Genomic DNA, 20,419 nt, shown 5'->3' with positions numbered 1-20,419 from the left:
AAATCCTGAGAAGGGTGGCCTGGGTTTAGGAGACCTGGGTCTTATCTGGGCCCATGATTAATTTCCTCTGTGATCTTGGGAAAGACACTTGACCTTTCTGGGCCTCAGGGCTCTCATGGGGTATTAGCGGGTGTTCGCTATGTTCTGACTTATTTCTGACATTTTAAGTGAAAATTGTGTTTAAGATAGCTTAGCATGCTTTTTTTGTTCATGTTGAGAAAACTCCAACTCTGCTGCCAGAGGTCAGACACAAATTGAAAACATCACTAAATGGAATTAAGTACACTCTGTACGTGATGCCTCTTTGAACAGCCCGTGTCTGATATTTATAGAACACTCCAGTTGCGGAACGTGCACACATATGCCCTGAGCACACACCCAGTAAAATCATTCTGGATGTAATACATTTTCAGATGTCAAGTTAAAACAGCTTCTCGGGAATTAGGCCTGACTGTTCCGATGTGCGTGCTGGGTTCTGACAGGTGCCGCCGGGCTGCCATGTGTGACATGGAGTCCAGCCAAGACAGAAGGGCCACGTGTTCGTTTCTCTCCCTTCCCATTCAGGCGTGAGCTCTAGATATAAAAACGAAGCATCAGAGAACAATCAGGACCGTCCATTCTGTGCACATCACAGTGCCAACGAGAGGCCTTGCTCTGCAGGAGTGGGATTCTGTCTTGTCTGTGGTCAGTCGCTCAGCACAGGGGCCACCTGTGAAAATGAGCTGACTTCATGACTTTTTAAAATAGGAACTTTGTAGAGGTGAACAAAACCAGAAGTAACCTCCAAAATCCACAGCTAACAGCCGAGCTAAGTTGGGTGGCCAAGCAGGAAGGCATCTAGGAGTGTAAGTGTGACACTGAGGGCCCATCTCAGGACATGGAACATGAAGGACCCATACAGATCATCTAGCTCAGTGGTCGGCAAACTCATTAGTCAACAGAGCCAAATACCAACAGTACAACGACTGAAATTTCTTTTGAGAGCCAAATTTTTTAAACTTAAACTTTTTTTCTGCTAATGCCACTTCTTCAAAATAAACTCGCCCAGGCTGTGGTATTTTGTGGAAGAGCCACACTCATGGGGCCAAAGAGCTGCATGTGGCTCCCGAGCCGCAGTTTGCCAACCACCAGTCTAGTGCAGCAAGACTGAATATGGTGAGCATTAACCATATGGTGCAAACTAAATGAAGTGATTGGTATAAAACCCTTCATATCATGATTAGCATAGACTTGACACTCCATTCATCATTTTCATTTTCTGGAAGCCCCGTTCAAGGCCAGTCAGTACTCGATCTCTGGTCCAGGGCCCAGCCCAAGCACCCTCTGACCTTTTGCTTTCATTAAGCCTGTTTCCTGCTCCCTTGCTCATGGATCAGCACAGTAGAGGCAGGGATGGAGGTTGGCATTTCTGCTGGCACACACCCATCCTCCTACCCACAGAGGGGCCTGGCCTGGGAGCCTTCTTCCTGGTGGCTGCTGCAGCCACGGGAAAAGCCCAGGGTATTCTTGAACAGAAATAGCCTTTCTAAGAGAATAAAGACCTGGCCCTGAATACCTTTACGGGAAGGTGAACATTCCTGTGGCTGGACTTACTGCCTGAATCGGTGTGCAGAGGAACAAGGGTGTTGTGGTGAAGCAGCCAGAAGAAAGACGCTCCCAGCTCGCCATGCCAGCAGGGAGGCTCACACGGAGAAGAGAACGAAAAATTCCAGTGACTCCTGGTCACCAGGGCTCTTAGTCATGCTTAATGGAAAATGGAAGCCAAGAAAGCAGAAGCGAGGCTGGAAGGGTCTAGGGGAGTCATTAGTCCAGTCACCCCTGGGAGAAGTGTGATCTGCCCATGTGCCCTGCTGGTCAGGGCTGAGCCGCCAGCAGATGCCGTGGCCACTGGGAGAAGAAGGTTGAGGACAGTCGTGACTATTGGAATCAAGTGTGACAATACTGTCTGCAGTGCTGTTATTGCTAGTAATTCATTCTGCAAACACTGTGTAAAGAGTGTGTGCAAAGCACTGGGAACCACCACACACGCACAGACACGCACACAAGCACCTGCGGTCGCCACCTTCCAGGTGCTCACACTCACTCGCCCGTTCTGAAGAGCGCCCTGCAAAGGCTGTGATTGACTATGGACGGTCCGTCCTGGCCGAGAGACCACAGCATTAACTACTCAGCGCACTGAGTGCAAGTCAATCGTGGAGCAAGAAGCACTGTGGCTCTTCTAATCCAAAATCAAAAGGTAGAAAACCAGAAGTTCCATTATTGATTATCTTAGGGATCCAATCATCCTTAACCTATCATTTTTCTAGTTTTCCAGATAATGACATTTATGGGGACATATATATAAAGGCAAGATTATGTTGTTTTTCTCAAAATATATGATTACGGAGCAGTCCCTCCCAACCTTCTTATGGATGGTAAAATGATAAATGTGAGCTGAGCACTTACACTGCGGCAGCACGGCTGTAAACGCTGTGCATGGTTTGCCTCCAGGGATTCTCAGAACGGCCCATGAAATGGGTCCTGCCGTTCCCCGGTTTTGCATTATGAAGCTGAGGCCCCCAGAGTGCAGTGGCATGTCCATGTCACAGAGTATCTCAGCTCAGGAACTGGGAATACACATCGGTTTCCTAACCTTTAGACTGGCATTCTGCTCTCATAATATCCCCTCTTCCTCAGACTGAGGAAGTTCTCCTAAATTCGCCGGCACCTGAGCCCAGCTGTCTGTTTAGAGCTGGAGTGTCTGGGCTCTCTGCCTCGGCTGACACTTGGGTTCGGTGTGCCCCGGTGTGGATCTGATTAGGTTCTGCCCAGGTCACAGCACTTTCCCATTCATTCATTCTTACGGGAAGCAGAAGATTCTGGAAGTCACAGCAGGTATTAGGACCATGTTCAGTGGTGTCTTGGACATAGTCCCTGCCTTCACTGAAGCAGAGGTGGGATGAAAAGTCTGTTAAGTATCTTCTTAAGGCAGCAGTGCATGCAAAGTGGGAGCGAAGCACATAGGAGTTCTGAGGGAAGGAGATGATGTCTGTTTCTGAGATGAAGGAAGCTAACATGGAGGACTGGTAGGATATGATGTGCGGTGATGGAGGGAGGAGACTCCTGCCCGAGGGATCGGAGGGTCCTGAGGCCGGGATACTCTGAAGAGTAGAGGAAACATGCTGGATTTAGGAATTATAAATACCAGATGCCCAGTTGTATTAAATTTCAGATAAACAACCAACAATCTATAATAATAATAAAAGCATAATATGCAAAACGACTGAATGGCTGAATAGCAGAACAACTGTCTGGACATCCTTCTGGATGACCTTCTGGAAGAAGCCAGGGCTGCAGCTGTGGGATGGAGGCGGCTGCTCAGCTGCGAGGGAGTGATTGAGGCACGGCTGCGAAGGCCTCCTCTTGCACGAATTTCATTCATTGGGCCTCTAGTTCAGTACAAGCATAGCCTGTGCAGTGTTCAGGACGTACTTATACTGAAACATCAGTTGTTGTTCATCTGAAGGTTAAGGTGGCATCTGGCACGGAGAGCAGTTCAAGAATTAGTAGGACAGTCTGTCTGACGGGGAAGGGAGACTCTCATTTCCTAGCCTCTCTCTCAGGTAGGAAGGCCTCACAGCAGACTCTGGCAGTGCCTTCAGGTCACTTCCTGGGTAGCGACATTAAATGTGGAGGGAACCCAACCATGTGGGTGTTGGGGCAGGGAAAGAGGCATTGGATGTTTCCTACCCGCGGTCATGTATTCCTGTCCCTCTTTCTTCAGAGCATTCAGTCAGGTGGCAGAATGGAGACGTGCTTTGGGGTGTGATGACTTGTGTCATGGAATAAGAGCAAGGCCTCTCTCATAGAGTTTCGTCAACTGTCCTTTGTGGTGTGAGTGACTTGCGACGGCCACAGCAGGCATGAAGGTAGCTGACCAAATGCTCTCTGCTCTTGGGTCACAGTATTGGAGCCAGAAGGACAGTCCCGCAGCCTCACTTTGGAAATGAAAACGAAGACCCAGAGAAGGAATGTCGGTGCCCAAGGTCACACAGGGATTCAGAATTTGAGTCTAAACTTGAGTCTGGGTTCTTCAGGAATAATTTAGCGGGTCTGAGAACTCCCAGCACACTTGCTGGGGTGATTCTGAACCTGTCCTCTGGATTATGTGGTTTCCACATCTCCACTCGCCTGCGTGTCCTCGGCACTGCCACGTGCAGCTCTACCCTTGACTCATCCTCTCCTGCAGGCAGAGCTGGTTAAGCCCCCGAGGGCGCGATCGCTGCCATGGGGAGGTGAGGGCACTTTCTAAGGCAGCTCGGCCCTGGCCCTCCCCATACTGCTTCCTTCTGATCTCTGCCCCACTCCGACCCAATGTTCTGTGGTTGAGATGGAAAAATCCACCTCGGAGCAGATGGCTTTTAACCTCCGTTTCAGAGACGTAATTGGCCACGAAACGTGAGGTGAAAATGAAAACAGAGCAGGGTGTAAGTGTGAGCAGAATAGTGTCCTTGAGCTTAAGAGTGACTTTGACCTATTCCTCCCAGGCTAAAATGATTATTCTTGAGGGAATCGCTATATTAATGGTATCACTAGCGAAGAGGCCTCGGCCCTAAGACCAACTTCCTCTGCACACTCTGAAGGCAAGCTGCTGTGCAGGCAGCACCAGCCACGTGGAAGCCCGGAGCAGCGATCATGGGATCTTCCATTCTTTATTTTCTTGTTCTTGCCACAACCTGTCATGAGACCAAGAAAACTTGTTTTGAAAACGCTTGACAGCCAAAACAACCTGTTCTCAGCCCTGGATGAGAGCACGCGTCCTCTCTGACCACTCACGCACGGCTCCGTGTTTGACTGGCTGCTGACTGGAAAGAATGAATTTGCTGTTTCTTCCCACATTGTTCACGGGCAGGTGCCAGTGCTTCCCAGGACCTCGCTTCGCTTTCCCCCAGTCTCCGCAGGACGTTGTAAGACTGCCTGGTCTGACTGACGAATGCATGTCAGCAACACATACTTAGGAGAATGTAACCGATGGCTATGTCTCAGTGGTTGTCTTTCCCGATCCTGTGGGGTTTTAACCTGAGGTTTTCCACTTGCAGTGAGCCCATGCTGGGCTGACCCTCCGCATGAGGGTCCAGCCCCCGCAGCCTCCTCCTGCCTAGCCATGCAGGGCTTGGTCTCAGATGGTCTTGGCTACATCCTGAAGTGAAGGGATCACTTCACTCCTCTGCAAATAGAGGGTTGGGCAAGATAGAATTGGCGAACAGTAGCCTATAAGGACACATATAACCAGCTGCCTGTTTTTATAAATAAAGTTTTATTGGAGCACAGCCACACCCATTCACTTACTTATGGAGCATGGCTGCTATCACTACGAGGGAGAATTATAGAGACAGCATATGCCTTTCTCAAAATCGCTCTATACGCTGAAAATGCCTGTGATCTGGTCCTTTATGGAAAGTTTGCTGATCCCTGGATTAGATCATCTTTAGGTTTTTCAAAGCCAGCTTTCTGTGACTTTGAACTTGTGGCAGTTCTTTTACCACCAGAGCTCCTGAAGTGACTAAAGGGCCAAAGAAAAGGGGCCCTCCCTTCCTCATGGTAGTCACTATCCAAGCATGCTTTAAGATTGTTGGAGTCCATGAGAGTGGGGGCTTGTTTTGCTGTATGTCTGTATTTGTTTATTGGCCTGATTACTGTATCCATGGTGCCTGCCAGTTTTGAAAAAAGGCACCGGGCTGTGTAGGTCTGACTGCATTCAGTGGCATGGTTCAGGGTGGTCCATTTGTATCCACATGGAAGAGAGCACTGTCTGATGCCATGATAGGAAATGCTGCCTTGAGAACTGGTGTGGCTGCCCAAACCCACCGCACCCTCTCTGTGTGTGCCTCCATCTCCAAGTCTGAGCAGCGAGATGGGGCAGGAATAGTTCTAAGTGAAAGGGCAGGAGGTTGGCTGTGATGAAAAAAATAAGAATGGGCACAACTGGCGTGGCTCAGTGGTTGAGTATCAACCTATGAACCAGGAGGTCACTGTTCAGTTCCCGGTCAAGGCACATGCTTAGATTGTGGGCTCGATCCCCAATGTGGGGCGTGCAGGAGGCAGCCAATCAGTGATTCGCTTTCATCATTGATGTTTCTATCTCTCCCTTACTCTCTGAAATCAGTTAAAATATATTTAAAAAAAGAAATGCAAGAATGGGTCCCAAAGATGCCTTAAAAATGCAGAGACCAGGAAAGAACTAATCTTTCTAATCTTCTAATTTATAAAATTTGGATCCCACTGACAGGCATCCCTGACCCAATTGCAGATACATTAGAGGGAAGCTGGAGTGCAGACCTGAACAGTCCTCTTATCAGGGCCCCTTGGCCTATAACGAATGTTTGTACGAACTAGTAAAAGGCACCCCCTGTGGTTGGAAAGAAAACCCTGTCTCTTTCTCGGCGCATAGCCCTGGGAGAACACACAGCTCAGCAAGTGGAGCAGGGCTAGCTCTCAGGGCAGCAGCTGCACCCCCAAATGCAGCAGCTCCTCCCGGCCCCTGGCATCCGGAAGTCTGTGGGTCCTCTCACAGGGACCTTGCTGGCCAACAGCAGGTTAACGCTGCTTGGCCTTGGGTTTTGAGGCCACAGCTGCCTGGGCCGGTCTCCCTCGGCAGTGCTGCAGCGAGAGGTTGGCTCAGAGGCTGGGGCTGGAAGACAGTGCCCATGGCCAGGATCTCAGAGACTTGGGCCTCTCCCAGCAGGCACCGTAGGCCCTGCTGTAGCTTAGGGCCTGGCTTTCCTCTGCCAACTTCTGACCTCAAACTGGCTCAGCTTAAGGCGTGCACATGATTTTCCACACAGTTATATCTCAAAGGTGACATACTAGCAACACAAAGAACTGTGTTTTAAGAGGTCCAGAACAGACAAGCTCACGGTTGTGGGACTGACCTCACTCCCGAGGCATTGGGTTACCCGCTGCCCAGCGTGTGCAGTGACGACATTCTGCCGGGACATCCCGCTCAGCGGGCTGTGTTGTCAGAGCGGTTTTGAGAAGGCTGTTATGAACTCTCCGTGGGTGAGACAGCTTTGTGGTCAGATCTGATTTCCACCTCTCAAATCACATTGGAAACTGTACTGGGGCCAGCCATGTGGGCACATTTTGAAAGACTCTAAACCAACCTTTTCATTCTGCATCTATCAGCGGTTCCCAGCAGTTCAGAGGCTGGAGGATTGGGAAGAAAGGGAGGCTGGGAGCCATGGGAGCCAAGGAGACAACACTGTTTCCAGTCCCCTCTCTTGGTTCCAAAGGGCTACTGGAACAGGAAGGAATGTAGTCTGCCATGGCTTTGAGCCCCTAAAATTTATGTGCAGAGCATCATGCTGAGGAGCAGTGAGAGTCCTTAGACAATACTTCTCGCTGTGCCCTAGAAGAGAGGAGAGGGAGGCTGGAGGGTGGGATGTGGGCATCAGTGGCATCCATATGGGGATTAGCCCTGATCGCTAGCAGGGCACCAGGGTCCCAGGCCCGAGGGAAAGAAATCTCCCAGTTAGCATATGCTTTCTATTTTAAAAACTTTACCACTCTAAGCCACCAAACTCATAATATGCCCCTCGTCTTTAGCTACAGATGCTACGGCCAGACAGGGGGTTGGGAGCAGGACTCAGCAGGGCCCTTCTAGTAAAACATGGGTGCCTCATGGCCCTTCTAGTGGAACATGGGGGCCCTAGAGCCCTACTAGTAAAACATGGGGGCCCCAGGACCCTTCTAGTAGAATGTGGGGGCCCCAGGACTAGTTGCATGTGGAGATTCCAGAGCCAAGCCCTTTCTGCTCCAAGCTTGTGGCCACAGAAGGCATAGAAGACCCTCCAGGGCAGACCTGTGCTGTTGCTGGGCACTAGCTTGTATCTAGACCTCACTCTGCCTTTACCACATGCGTCTTTCATAGACAGGATTATTGCTTGAATTAAAATGAGATAATTTTTAAAGCATATTATGAAATACCAAGTATGAAGTTAATTCATTTACTCATTCAACAACTACTGAACGCTTACTAGGTATAAGCTCGAGGTCAGGCAATGGTCCCAGTGTCCCAGGCCTCCCTTGTAAACAGGAGCTATTCTATAGATATTTGTTGAGTTAATGTGACGTGGGAGTTCCTCAGAGTGTGCTGATGTAGCTATGAGGTGGGAATGGATGGGGGGGAGGAAAGGAAACGAATGTGGTTTAAGTTCTTATTATGTGCTGGCCTGTTGCCTCACAATACCCCATGAGTCCTCTGGGTCCATTGGAGAGAAATACATGGAGACTCAGTGACAGAGCCGTATTGGAATTCAGTTCTCTCGGACTCCAAAATTATGCTCTTCCCTCGGAACTGGGTGGGAATGGTTGTAGGGCGCTCTCCTTGCCACAGAATGACCCTGGCAGGCCCCCTCTCTACCCCATTTTTTTCCTCCAAGGATTCCCCAAATCAATGACCCAGACCAAATCTAAGCCAAAAATGATCACTCTTGATTCCAGGCCAGAAAGCAGGAGTCATGTAAAATCAAAGCAGAATAAGGCTCCATCACCACAAGCGAGACCCTATGCTCCCAAGGCACAAGGTTTAGGAAGACACTGGCCTCCCATGCACACTGGGAACTCCTTCCAGGTCAGCCACCGGAGAGAAGTCTCACTCGAGCCGAGGACTCCTGGCAGAGGGAAGGCGGTGTCTTTCAGAGGCATAAAGCCACTAGCAAGGACCCAGACTCATTCAAGGAGTTCTTGGTTTCCTCAGGAGATCTGGCTACATGAAATAAAATTATGAAGGATTTCATTTGTCCTCTGGCCTGTGCAATTCCGAGGCCTCCGGTGCCTCTAGCTCCTTGGAGAAGATCATGGAGCTCTGTCCTCGTGTTGGTTCTCGGCTCGGCATCAATGCATCCTTCTGAGGTTTGGCACCAATAAATTACCCTAATAAAGGGTACAAAAAGAAAAAAGAACCGAAGAAGTTATGTCTGGCTTAGCCTCCAAAACAGGGCCCTGCAACCAGTCATTGCCTGGACTTAAGAATAGATTTAGGAAAGAAAGGTCAGTTATTCATTTATCAGTCAGTTAGCAGAAGATTGGGGGATTGCTGTGTTGCTGAGGTGCAGCCCCAGAGAGGAACACAGAAGCCTCTGGAATCTACTGAACTGCATTCAAGGCTGGGCCCCAGGGACCCAGAGCAGCAGTGCTCGGCAAGCACCTGCCTGTGGCTCCGACGGCGCCTGGCCTTGGAGCCCAGAGCATGTGATGGAGGCCCAGCTGCCCCTCACACACATTCAGTTCACAAGGCCCCACTGAACCTGCCCAAGGCTGATTGCAGAAGTCAACAGCGTGTATACAAGAGAAATGGACCAGCAACCGCAGGCAATTTAGGTAGGATTGTTTGTTCAAGAAGGCAAAGGAAGGCCCATGGGTGGGGGTTTCCCAGGAACAAGTTTCAGTTCAGGAGAAGGAAGAACTTGATAACCTAGAAATGCCTGTAAGTAAAGAGCTGTCCCTTACAAAGGATCCTCAGGCGGAGGCCGAGGTCGCCCCTCAGCAGTGCTGTCGGGGCAAGTCCTGTCCTGGACACGGTCCTGCGATCTCTTCCCACTGTGAGTGTCTCCCACTCGTACGAAATGAGTGGCTCAGCAGGGCACGCTATGGAGCGTCAGAGGCAGGACAGAGGACTGGGGGCTGGGGTTGGCAGACTGTGGAGGGCCTGCTGTGCTCATGCCAGGCCTTGAGGGTGGGTAGGTTTGGGGTAGGTAGGGAGCCCCCCAACATGTTGCATGGTTCAGGAAAGTACCCTTTACCTGCAAAGTGAAGGGACTCCGACTTAGCTGGTTCCCAGAGTTGCAAAAGGGAATTAATTATTGTTTGTGATGCACTTTAAGATCCCCCGATGAAAGGCCTTGTATAAATGCAAATTATTATTATTGTCATTAAAGGTGCTAGACGTCTGGCCTGCTGGATAATGCCCTGGTTTAGCTCTGAGCAGAAAAGAAAGTGAACCCCAGGCAGAAAGTTTGCCCTGCTTGCTCAGAGCAATGGTGGGAAGAAGGAGCTGGCCAGGAGGGCTGGCCCATGACTGAAAGTGAACCCCCGACTCCTGGCATGGGTTAGCAGGAGCTCCCTGCTCTGGGAGTCAGTGTGTGTGTCCTCTGAGGACAGGGCTCTGCTCGCGTTCATTCCTCAGCCCCTGCAGGAGCCAATCCTTTCCTGGCACGGGAGCTAAGCATGAATGAGCGAGTGAGTGGTTGTTGCTGGTCTGAAGGGTGGAAGGAAAATGGCCAGGATGGATGCTGGCCATCCATTCTTGGGGTCTTTATCTGGAGACAAAGGAGAGATGGATGAAAACCTCACACATGTACAATGTCTATGCTGATGCTTATTAACACTCTTCAGGGAACACCTTTAGAAAAGCACAGAGAATAGGTCACTTGTTAATTATTGCTTCCACTTAGGAAACTGTCTCTGGCTAAAGTGGTTGGATTGATACCAAAACAATAATAAGAATAACAGATAATAGTGTATTAGACCTGGAAATGACCTAGGAAGCCATCCCTCTGGGACACGGCGAGCTGAATGCTCACCAGGTCACATAGGGGTAACAAGTGAGCCAGAAACACAAGTCAGGCCTCCCAGTTCTAGGCCACAGCTCAGTGCTCTGGGATAACAATACCTACCATTTTAAAGCACTTTACTCACCCGGGGAGTGTTGGGAAGCCACATGGACTCCATGTTAAAGGACCCCCTCCTGGGGCCCAGCATTTGGAGGGCACTCACGGTGCCTCCGTGTGCGCCTGGTGGATTGCGCTGCCCGTCCTGCTCTCTCTCCCCCGCCCTCAGAGGCTTCAATCTTCCAGGTGCCTTAGTGCCTCCGGAACAAGATGGGCAGTGAGAGAGAGGAAGTCAGTTCATCCCTTTGGTCCATTGTTACCATAGTCGTAATTCTACTGAAAAGCCACCCAACACAGGTTCCTAGAGAGGAATCAAGACACCCGTCACCACCTCCAACACACAAACCTACAAGAGGGAGGACCCCTAGAAGGGGTTGTAAGAGCCAATGTGGGTGTAACAGGAGTTGGCAATAAACAGCTCTTGAAGTTCACTCCCGGGCTGTTGGTAATTCCAACTTTAATGGAGGAAACTAAAAACCAACTAAGATGTTGTTTGGGAGGGAGAGGATCACCAAATAAATAAATAAAAATTAGATATCTATGTCCCTCCTTCCTTGTGCGGATGCGCAAGTGGCAGCATGATTCCGTGTGGATCCCGCCCACTCCATGCTCTCTCCATGGGGATCCTGGCCCTGAGGAAAGACAGTGAGCGTTCAAGTCCAGCAGTGCTGGATCACAGATAGCATGCCATCACCAGGTGTGTGATCCTCGCTGACTTCCTCTGCATCTCTGAATCATAGATTGCCCATTGGCAAAAAAGAGAGCCCATAACACCTCACTGGTGGCAGCAATGTCTGGCCAGTAGTAGGCACCTCCCTTCCTTTACGCTCCCAACGTCCAGCCTGTTACCACAATCCACAGGAAGTCGCTTATTTTCTATCCTAATCCAGCATGTAGAATGGAAACAAACGTTTCACACAAAAATATTTCTCCTTGCTCATGTGATGCACTCTGCTTTTATTTAACTTTATTTCAATGCTGTTTAGGACCCGCTAAATCGATTTCACAACACTCACAGGTTACACCCGTCATTTGCACAGGCCTAATTGATACCAGCTGCGGATAACCACTTGCCCACAGTGGATGTATGATCCTCCTTTCCTTTCTGTCCTTCCTTTCTGCCCTCTCTCTCTGTAACTGGCATATGGGCCCTCCACCTGCCCAAATCCTGTCTTCTTGCCAGACTGCCACGAAACACCACTCAAGTTCCGGGAGGGCAGCCTCTGGCAACTTCTTTATCTGGAGTTGCTGCCTTTCCACCTGTAAGCCGGGAGCCAGGCATCTGGGGAGATTGTTTCAGCTGCCAGCCGGGGGATTAAAGTGAAAAGAAGAGGGATCAAGCCATCGTGTGCCCCTCTCCTACATCTTCAGGGCTATCTGTGAGCACCCAGCGAGGAGGGCAAGTACCCAGAGTGCTGGAGTGACCAAACTCTGTGCCAAAAAGACAGAGGGGGTGCCCAAGGCACTGCGGGCAGCATGAGCTGCAGCCCCTGGATTCTGAGAGTCCAGGGGAGAAGCCGAGGGACAGCCAGCGAACAGCACAGAAGCCAGAGAGGCTCTCGGGGAAGGAGAGGGTAGTTCTATGCCCCAAAGAGATGGTCTCCGAAGTGTTCCATCAGCCCTTGGGGGACCTGGCCTTCCATGGAGGCAGGTGCCTGGCAAGGCTGAGCAGAGGCCTTGGGGCACCTCCTACCGGAGTGTGACTTGGGGCCTGGACCCCACAGTGGCCGGGACCTACGCTCTGAATGGTCAGCTCTGCGGGGACCCTAGCACTTCCTCTTTGAGGTCCATCCTTTGGTTTTCCCCCTGTTGCTGACTAAGACGGGAGGGTAATTTGTGATCTTTGCGGTGACTCACTGGACAGTCAGCAGCTTCCTCCTCACCGTCCAGCACAGGTGGCCTGCGGAGCAGCCCTCCTCCCAGCCAGGCCTGTGCAGCGACCCTGCATCCTGCCCAGCCGTCAGCAGGAACCTATGCTGAGCTCCTGCTCGTGCAGCCCTGGGCAGACTGAGCAAGGACTTGAGGTGCCCGCTGCCAGCGTACCTGCCACCAGAAACATACCTGGGAGGCCCAGATGGGGAGACAAAATGAGCACAGGGCACAGCTCTGCCCTGAAGTCCCTGGCCCAGACAGCACCATGTTCCTTAGTCCCCTGCACCCACTATCTGGCCTCAGCCCAGCCAGGTGCCTGTCATCATCTTAGCTGACTCCCCGCCCCCAACCTTTTCCGTGGCCGCATTGTCACCCCCTCTTCCCAGCCTCTCATCTGGTAGGTTCTTGATGGAAACAGCCTCTGCCTGACAATACGGAGACTGGAGGACTGGCTCAGACTTTGCCTACTAGCTCTGGGACGTCAGCCCCTGGGATATTCGTTCATTCATTCATTCATGCACCAAATTGGCATTCACCTGCTGGGAAGCCCTAAGGAAGATGGGGCCCTACAGCTGAACCAGCCCCACACTCCGCCTCAGGCACCCACGCGGGGCCCTGTGCTGACAGCTGTCACTGTTATGTGCCATGTTCAGTTTTCCCTTCCCTGCACTGATTGGACAATATGAACTCTGAGTTTTCTTTTTTTACAAGATTCTATAATTCTAAAGTTCGTCTTTAAATGAGCCAGATGTTTACGTTCGTTTGAGCAGTAGTTACTGAGCGGCTGTGTGTGGGGCAGTATTCGTGAAGCTGGGGTGCAGAGATGGATGGATGTGACACAGTCTTGCCGTCACGAGCGTCTCCTGGCTGAGGTAGAACGGTTGGGGTGGCAGCCGCGTGCACAGAGGTGGAGCCCAGAGCAAGGAGCAGCCCTGTGGCTGCGGGAGGCTCGGAGCCTGGGAAGACTCCGCTGCCCCTCACTCTCCCGTGGCCGGCTGGCCCTCTCCGCCCTCCTCTCCTGCTCCCACACTGACCAGGTTGCCCAGGAGCAGAGGTGCTGGCGGCCCTGGGAGCGAAGCCTGGCCCTGCAGCTGAGGAAGGGGGCGCAAGCGGCTGTGTCCCAAGGAACTGGCCGGGCTCGGGGGACTCCATGGAGTACCTCAGGAGAGAGAACTACTAGGTAATTTGACCAGTTTAGAAACGCATTTAAAAATACCCTATGATTTAGAAGGAGCCAGATTTCATCCCAATTCTTTGATGTCTAGATTGGATCCCAGTTGGCTGTTTATGGAAGTCCTCCTAGACAGCTTGTGATTTAGTTCAGCACATACTGAGACTTCAGTCGCAGCCACATGGCCGGCAAGGAGCCCGAGCTGCATAAGATGTAGTCTAGACACCAGTCTGTGTGTCTCAGATCAGAGCAGACCGACTGGGCCGAGGTGGGGACACGTGCCTGGAATCCAGCAGAGGGGAGGTCGGTTCCAGCTCAGGACCAGGGCGCCCCCGGACCCAGAGCTTGGGGTATTTTCTCCTCAGTAAGAGACCAAGCCTTTGCGTCGCCTGTTCATATTCTTGATTTGAAAGTTTGGACCCCTGGACAGGAAGCAGGCCTGCTCAGGGGTTGGCACATTTAGGGAGACTGTGGGCGTGAACTCATTACAAGCACTTGTTTGTTCCCGAAGCCCACACTAGAGCGCCAGGCTGACATCGCCCGGGGCACGGCTGCAAAGTAAGCGCCCATTGCACCAGGCACCGGCTCACCAGGCCGCCCAGAGGTGCTGGGCAGTCTGCTCGGAGGGATTGGGTGAAGTAGAACCGTTCTCTCTGTGGAGACCTATTATAAGGATGACCCCCTTTGACACGGGAGAGGAGCCCCAAATGAGTCAGTATTGGCAGTGGCCGTTCATAACAATGAGGACTAGACCACAAGGCATGATTAGCGGGACTTGTCATTCACTATTTACAGGACTGCTTTGATTTGCAGACCACAATCAGTCTTCATGTGACTGATTGAAAACATGTGCCAGTTAAGTCACTGCTGCCGAAGAAAACTGGAAAAAGAAATGAGCCTTAGATGTTTGGGAACTTGCCTCTATTTGCCAAAATGAATTCTGACTTGATTTATACGTTCTTGGTTTCCTGACAATGAGGGTGGTGTCTCTGAACCACTCCTCCCGCCCGCCTCGCCACCGCGTTGGCCTGACTCTGGCCAACATCATACAGCTCATCTATGATTGTCCAGAGAAAAGTATTTTTGGATTCCAGAGAGTCTACTTTTGGTCCTGTTTTGGAAGAAGGCAATTGTTTGGGTCCTTGCGGAATAACAGGTCCTACGTGAGCGAGGCTAAAGGCGGCCAGACCACAGGGCCCTCCACAGGGCGTGCTCCTGTGAGATGTGCTCCTGTGAGATGTGCTCCTGTGAGATGTGCTCGGGGCCCTGGGGTCGGAGTGGCCTCGGGCAGGCATCTCGGTGAACCTGCTAAGCTCGTTTCCCCTGGCAGGTGGGAGCTGGTGTGAGCGGCAGCCGTGCTGCGCTCGGCCGCCCTTTCCCTTCCCAGAGCCCACCTCCTTGGGCCCTATGGCCTGTTTTTATTTTCACTTCCCTAAAGCTGTCCTGATTCAGATTTTCAGATTTTGACTTCATGGACTTTTGTCCTTTTGAAACGATCATTTAATGAGTTAGAAACTAACTCTGGTAGGGAAAACCCCTGCTGCTGAGACCTCGTTGAACAAAGATTCTAACTGCCTTCCCCAAGGCCTCTGAGGATGCTCCTACGGCTCCCTATAACTCTCTTTAGGGGCCTGAGCGCCTTCCCCAGACAGGGGACTATTGACTTCCTCGTGCGTTGTTTCCCCTATCAACTTACTCCAGCTTCCTCTCTCCAGGCCTCCTCTCATGGGAGGGCAGAGGGCTGGCCAGGCCTTCCATCCCTCACAGGAACTGCCTGGGGTACCACCACCTTCTGCTCAGGGCTCTGCAGCGTCCATCACCACCCCCGCCCCATTTGTGCAAAGGTATCCCGGAGGATGGCGATAACTATGATACCACCCACCTCGCCACCTCACACACGGCCACCGCTTAGGACACGTTGGACCCAGGGCTTGGCTGGGGCTTGGCTGGTGCCCTGATTTAACAGATGAAGAATCAAGACACAGTGAGGTCAAGTGGCGTGCACAAGGTCACATGGATTTCTTAGAGCCATAATGGGATGGCACGTAGAGACCATCAAGTACAAATCTTGTTACAGCTGAAGACAGTGAGTCCTAGTTTCCAGTGACCAACAAGCCGGGGTGGGGACTAGAACTCATGTCTTCTGCTTCGCGGTTCAGTGCTTTTTCCACTTCCCCACCAGCTCCCCTTTATGATACATACTATCCTGATCAGAAAACGGCCGATTTGAGGCCAGCTCCAGTGCCCCCACCACAGGCAGTCAGAGCCCCATGATTCTTAAACGCCCTCCAATCCACAGCATCAATTCTCCCCGGCCAAGCCTTTGACCAGAGCCCCTCGTAGGAGCACCCGGCAGGGTGGCAGGAGCAGCAGGGCCTGCAGGCGCCTCCACTGCAGGGCTAACCCCAGATGCCACGCATATCCCCAGCAGCTCTGCACTGGATCTGAGATGCACAGTGTCCTGGCGACTTTGCTGGATGTTCACCCTGAGGCCGGCCATCTCCGTGCCCCCACCGGCCAGCTCAGTGTGACAGTGAACAGTGACCCCGACGCCGCGGGAAATGATGAGCTGAGGGCAGAGACCCTGGGACTCTCCCCAGAGGGTCTCACTGTCCCCACAGGGTGCAGCCTCTTCCTCCCAGACCCAGCTCGGTCCCTTGGTAGCAGTTGGCATCTGTTGATCGTCTGTTATGACAGGCTCCAGGCCAAGTCTCCCTCCTCGTGAGCATTGACCCTTAAGGTGGGTAGTATTCCTCTCCTTCGCAGGTGATGAAACTAAAACTAAAAAGGGGTCTCTTGCCCCAGAGATAGGCCAGGAGGGAGCAAGTGGCGGGCTCCAGAGCCCACGTGACTGCCCGTCCATCACAGCCTGCCAGCTGCAGGCCCCACAGGTCACCAGCCTCGGCTCCCTGCTTTATAGGTGAGCCCAGAGAAGAGACTTAACCCTGGATCCAAGATGCAGAAGGGTAGATCCTCTGAGCATCTCAGTTCCCCGACCCCTGCTCCCAGTCTGTCTGCTCAGCCCCTGCTGTGCCTGCGAGCTGAGGCCTGAGCCAGGAGTCAGACAAGCTCCAAGTCATGGAAAAACCTCCATTTGTTCTCCTAGCCTCGGACGCTGGCATTGCACCGAGTTCTGATTTTGTAAAACCGGGTGCAAAGGGCTGGGGATAAACAAAGGATCAGAACCTTCCCTCGTCCTGAGGCATGCTGAGCGCCAGTTCATCTAAAAATAAACTCCAGTGTGAGGAGAACCAGGAGCCGGCTGCCGCGGGTCCCTTTCCTGTCTGCAGTCTTGGCGGGTCAGTGGGGAGGCGAGGCCTGCCCTCCCGACCCTGGCACACTTCCAGAGCTGCACACACTTTGTCTCTGGGTTCAAGAGGTTTTTAAAGGTGACACGTAACTAGTGCTGATGGCAACATATACTAAGGCAGCTCTCCATTTTCTCCAATAAAAACGTGAAAGAAATGAAAACAGCGCTCGAAAAAATCTATCTCCAGCTGAGAGCTGTTGTCATTTCCCTCCCTTAACCGACTTCGAGAGGTGCTGAGTCTCATGCCTGTGAGTAGCCTTCTCCAGGCTCTTCCCTCCAGGGCACACAGGAGGGCCGGCGGGAAAGCCCGGGGCAGAACAGGAGCCAGCGGAGCTGTGGGAAGCAGGAAGGAGCTGCTGTAAGGCACGCTCCCTCTTGACCACAAGGAGCAGCCCCTGCCCCAGAAGTTCCCCAAGAAAACCAGGGCTGCTCATTCCTCCTCCCGCTGCCTCTTGACCTGTCATCCCGGCTGCACCTCCCCCCTCTGCCCCCCCCCCCCCCCCCCCCCCCGCCATGAGGACCAGGAGAGGCATGTTCAGGGGATGGGTCAGCGCTTGGGGTCTGAAATCTCAGAGAAGGTGACAGTTTGGACCGTGTTAGCAAGATGAGGATGAAGGAGGGGCTGGTCTTTCTTTCTCACTAATTGTTGGCATATTTAAAGTTTGAGAGCGGACATTTTCTTCTTCAGTTCCAGAGTATTAGCATTTGTGTGCTTCTGGGTGCCGTCTCTCACCTTCTTAAACAGCACGTAGCGGGCACGCCTTAACTGCTTGCATCCGGCGGCCCTCAGCAGTCACTTAACAACAGCCGCCAAGGGCCTGCTGAGCGCACAGTGGGCAGGGCGTGGGGTCACCGGGAAGGGACGTGCTCTCTGCTTTCTAGGGCTGGCAGACAGCCCAGCAGGGGAGACGTGCGTGCGCGTGACTGACGCCCTGGGAGAGGCATGGTGTCCACGTGCAGGGAGAGGACCGGCCGGAGGCTGGGGAGGACTTGCTGGGAGCAGGGCCTGAGCGTGGAAAAGGGCCCGAGGAGGAAAATGCCCCGTGTTAGGGGAGAGCAGTGGCCGGATTGGAGGGTGGAAGTCACACCCAGGACCGTGATGGGCTTCCCAGGGCCCGACACACTCAGCTACACGAGGCATCGCAGTGGGGAGCAGCTTTGCTGGAAGAGGACCCTTAGCTTTCTTAGCTTCTCAAAGGGGCGGGGAGGAGGGGGGCAAGATCCCAAAAGTGTAATGGAGGTGAGGGGACCTTTGGAGTCTTGTGGAGCCAGAGTGGAAATCCCTGTGTGCAGCTGCGAGTTTGGGATGAGAAGATTCCCGATCGGTGGTGACTCAGAGGTGATGTAGGCCTGTGTTAGGCGAGAAATCGCTGTTGAAAGGTAACAAGACTGAGAGCCAGAGGGTGTTAGGAAGGAGGGGACATTTGGGAGGTAGAGGGAGGACCTGCAAGGTGAGTCCACCCCAGGGCCTGGAGAGAGGCGGGAACAGAAGTACAGATGGGCCTGAGCTCTTGCAAGTATGAAGAGTGGGGAGCACTTCTTTGGGGTCAGATGTGCTGAATGGCAGAGAAACAGCAGGCCTCAGGCTGGAAGTCTGGGAGAGAGGTGGGACAGAAGGATGGTCTCATCACACATTCAGCAAACCTAACGACAGCCTAGGGGTCAGGATGGGCTGTGTACCAGTGCACATGGAGCTGTCGGGGTGGGAGGGGGTGTTACTATATGTCTCTCTCCTCTGCATTGAGACCTCCTATGTGGCAGGTGCCATATCTGTGTCATCTCACAGCCCCGGTATCCGTGCTGTGCCTGGCACAGGTTGGGCTCAGCATGTGCCCTGCCCTGATGTGCACCGTAGGGCCAGCTTCTGCAGATTTGAACCCAATGCCAGAGAGGCAAACGGCAGAAGGTGTGCCCCTCCTGGCAGGAGGCTTTGACTGACAGGGAGGGAGGGTCCTCTTGATGCCCAGCCTGGCTTTCTTTCCAGGAGAACAAGCTACACATTTGGTTGGAAATAAATGGAGGCCAGGGATTAGAAATCCTTTAATTAGACCCGCTGTGTCTGCATGAAGTCAGCGGTTCAACTGAGGGAAAAGTGCAACCCTCTTTATGTTTCGCGTGACGCGAGTGGCGGTGGTTGGCGTGGTCAAGTCTCTGGCTTGTCGCTGGAACAGGCCCTTGCCTTTGGGCTGGGAACCAGCAGACAGACCTGAGCACCGATGTCTCATGGGAAGGTCTGAGCACGGCCCTTTAAGGATCCGTGCAGACAGAACAATAGCGAAGTGCATGCACTTCCCTAGGCAGAAGCCAGAGGCTTTGCATCAGGAAGGGAAATCCAACCCAAGATGCCTGAACAATAGCAAGCAACTGTTCTGAGTCAGGAGGAACGCTCCACGCTGCACTTTTCCGAGCTGTCTGTGCTAACCGCGTTTTCTCTCCCTCTCCCACCAGGGCTTATTTCAGAACCTTTGTCCCTCAGTTCCAGGAGGCAGCGTTTGCCAATGGAAAGCTCTAGGAAACACCAGTCTGGAGCGGGGGCCAGCCAGACTGCTCTGTCCACATGCGTGTCAGCACACAGGCTGCTTCCTGGAAGCCACTTGGACCGTCTTCACGCAGCGTTTCAACCCCACACGGCGGCTTCGAGAGCCCGCCTGGCGCCCAGGCCGGGCTGGCTGCCGTGACCTGGAGCCCCCACCCCGGTCCTCCCTTTGTTCCGCAGTGTAGTCCTGACTGGGAGAAATAAAGTCACAAAAGTTCTGATGCAATATTTTTCAAAGTAAGACATCATAAATGCACACACCCTTATTCTTTGTCCCTAAGACCTCTTGTAAGGGTTAAGATCAAACCCTCCATGTGTGTGTGTGTGTGTGTGTGTGTGTGTGTGTGTGGTTTACATTCCCACCATTTCCCACTGGGGCAGTCCTGCACTGGAAAGGTGCTGCCCGGACCAAACTGACCAGCCTGCATGGTGTCAGCCGTGCACTCAGCCAGGCCCAGGCTGCAGCTCTGAACGCTGGGTCCCAGCACCAACCCCCTCCCCACCCTACAGCTCCGTGTGCACTGGGACACGGCCGTCGTTAAAGTTTGCTGAATGTGCAATGAGTCCGTCCCTCTGTCCCCCTCACCCTTCCCTCGGCTGACGGGAGAGCGCCTGTGGCACTGTGGGGCTTACACCCCGGGCACGTCTGTGGCCCGGGCTCAGACCTGGCAGCTCTGCACCATCCAGGAGCAGAGCCGAGGACCGTTGGTCCTAAGTGTGTGGCTTATTGGAGCCAGACAGGGTCTCAGGAGTCATCTTGCTTGCACCCAGGCCCTCCCCCTGCGTCTCACTAGGGTACAGAGCGGAGAACAGGCCCCAGAGCGGTGGAGTCTCTCAGAGCGGCAGCAGAGCCGGGAGCTGGGAACCGGAGCCAGGCCTCA

General features: G+C 52.8%; 1 protein-coding gene across 3 annotated transcripts in view; it reads left to right on the top strand.

The window, feature by feature from the left end:
• Positions 1-19,754, top strand: part of BABAM2 (BRISC and BRCA1 A complex member 2) — a 317,151-nt gene extending 297,397 nt beyond the window's left edge. For all 3 annotated transcript variants that reach the window (XM_045580572.1, XM_036434893.2, XM_045580573.1), the window contains one exon: positions 19,451-19,754. In XM_045580572.1, the coding sequence (XP_045436528.1) occupies positions 19,451-19,680 (230 nt within the window). In that variant the 3' untranslated portion in view covers positions 19,681-19,754. The remainder of the gene's footprint in view (positions 1-19,450) is intronic.
• The last annotated feature ends 665 nt before the right edge of the window (positions 19,755-20,419 follow it).

Source organism: Pipistrellus kuhlii, unplaced genomic scaffold, assembly GCF_014108245.1.
Source record: "Pipistrellus kuhlii isolate mPipKuh1 unplaced genomic scaffold, mPipKuh1.p scaffold_m20_p_13, whole genome shotgun sequence".
NCBI lineage: Eukaryota > Metazoa > Chordata > Mammalia > Chiroptera > Vespertilionidae > Pipistrellus > Pipistrellus kuhlii.
The sequence above is the reverse complement of the archived record's forward strand: the minus strand, read 5'-3'. Positions and strand labels throughout refer to the sequence as shown.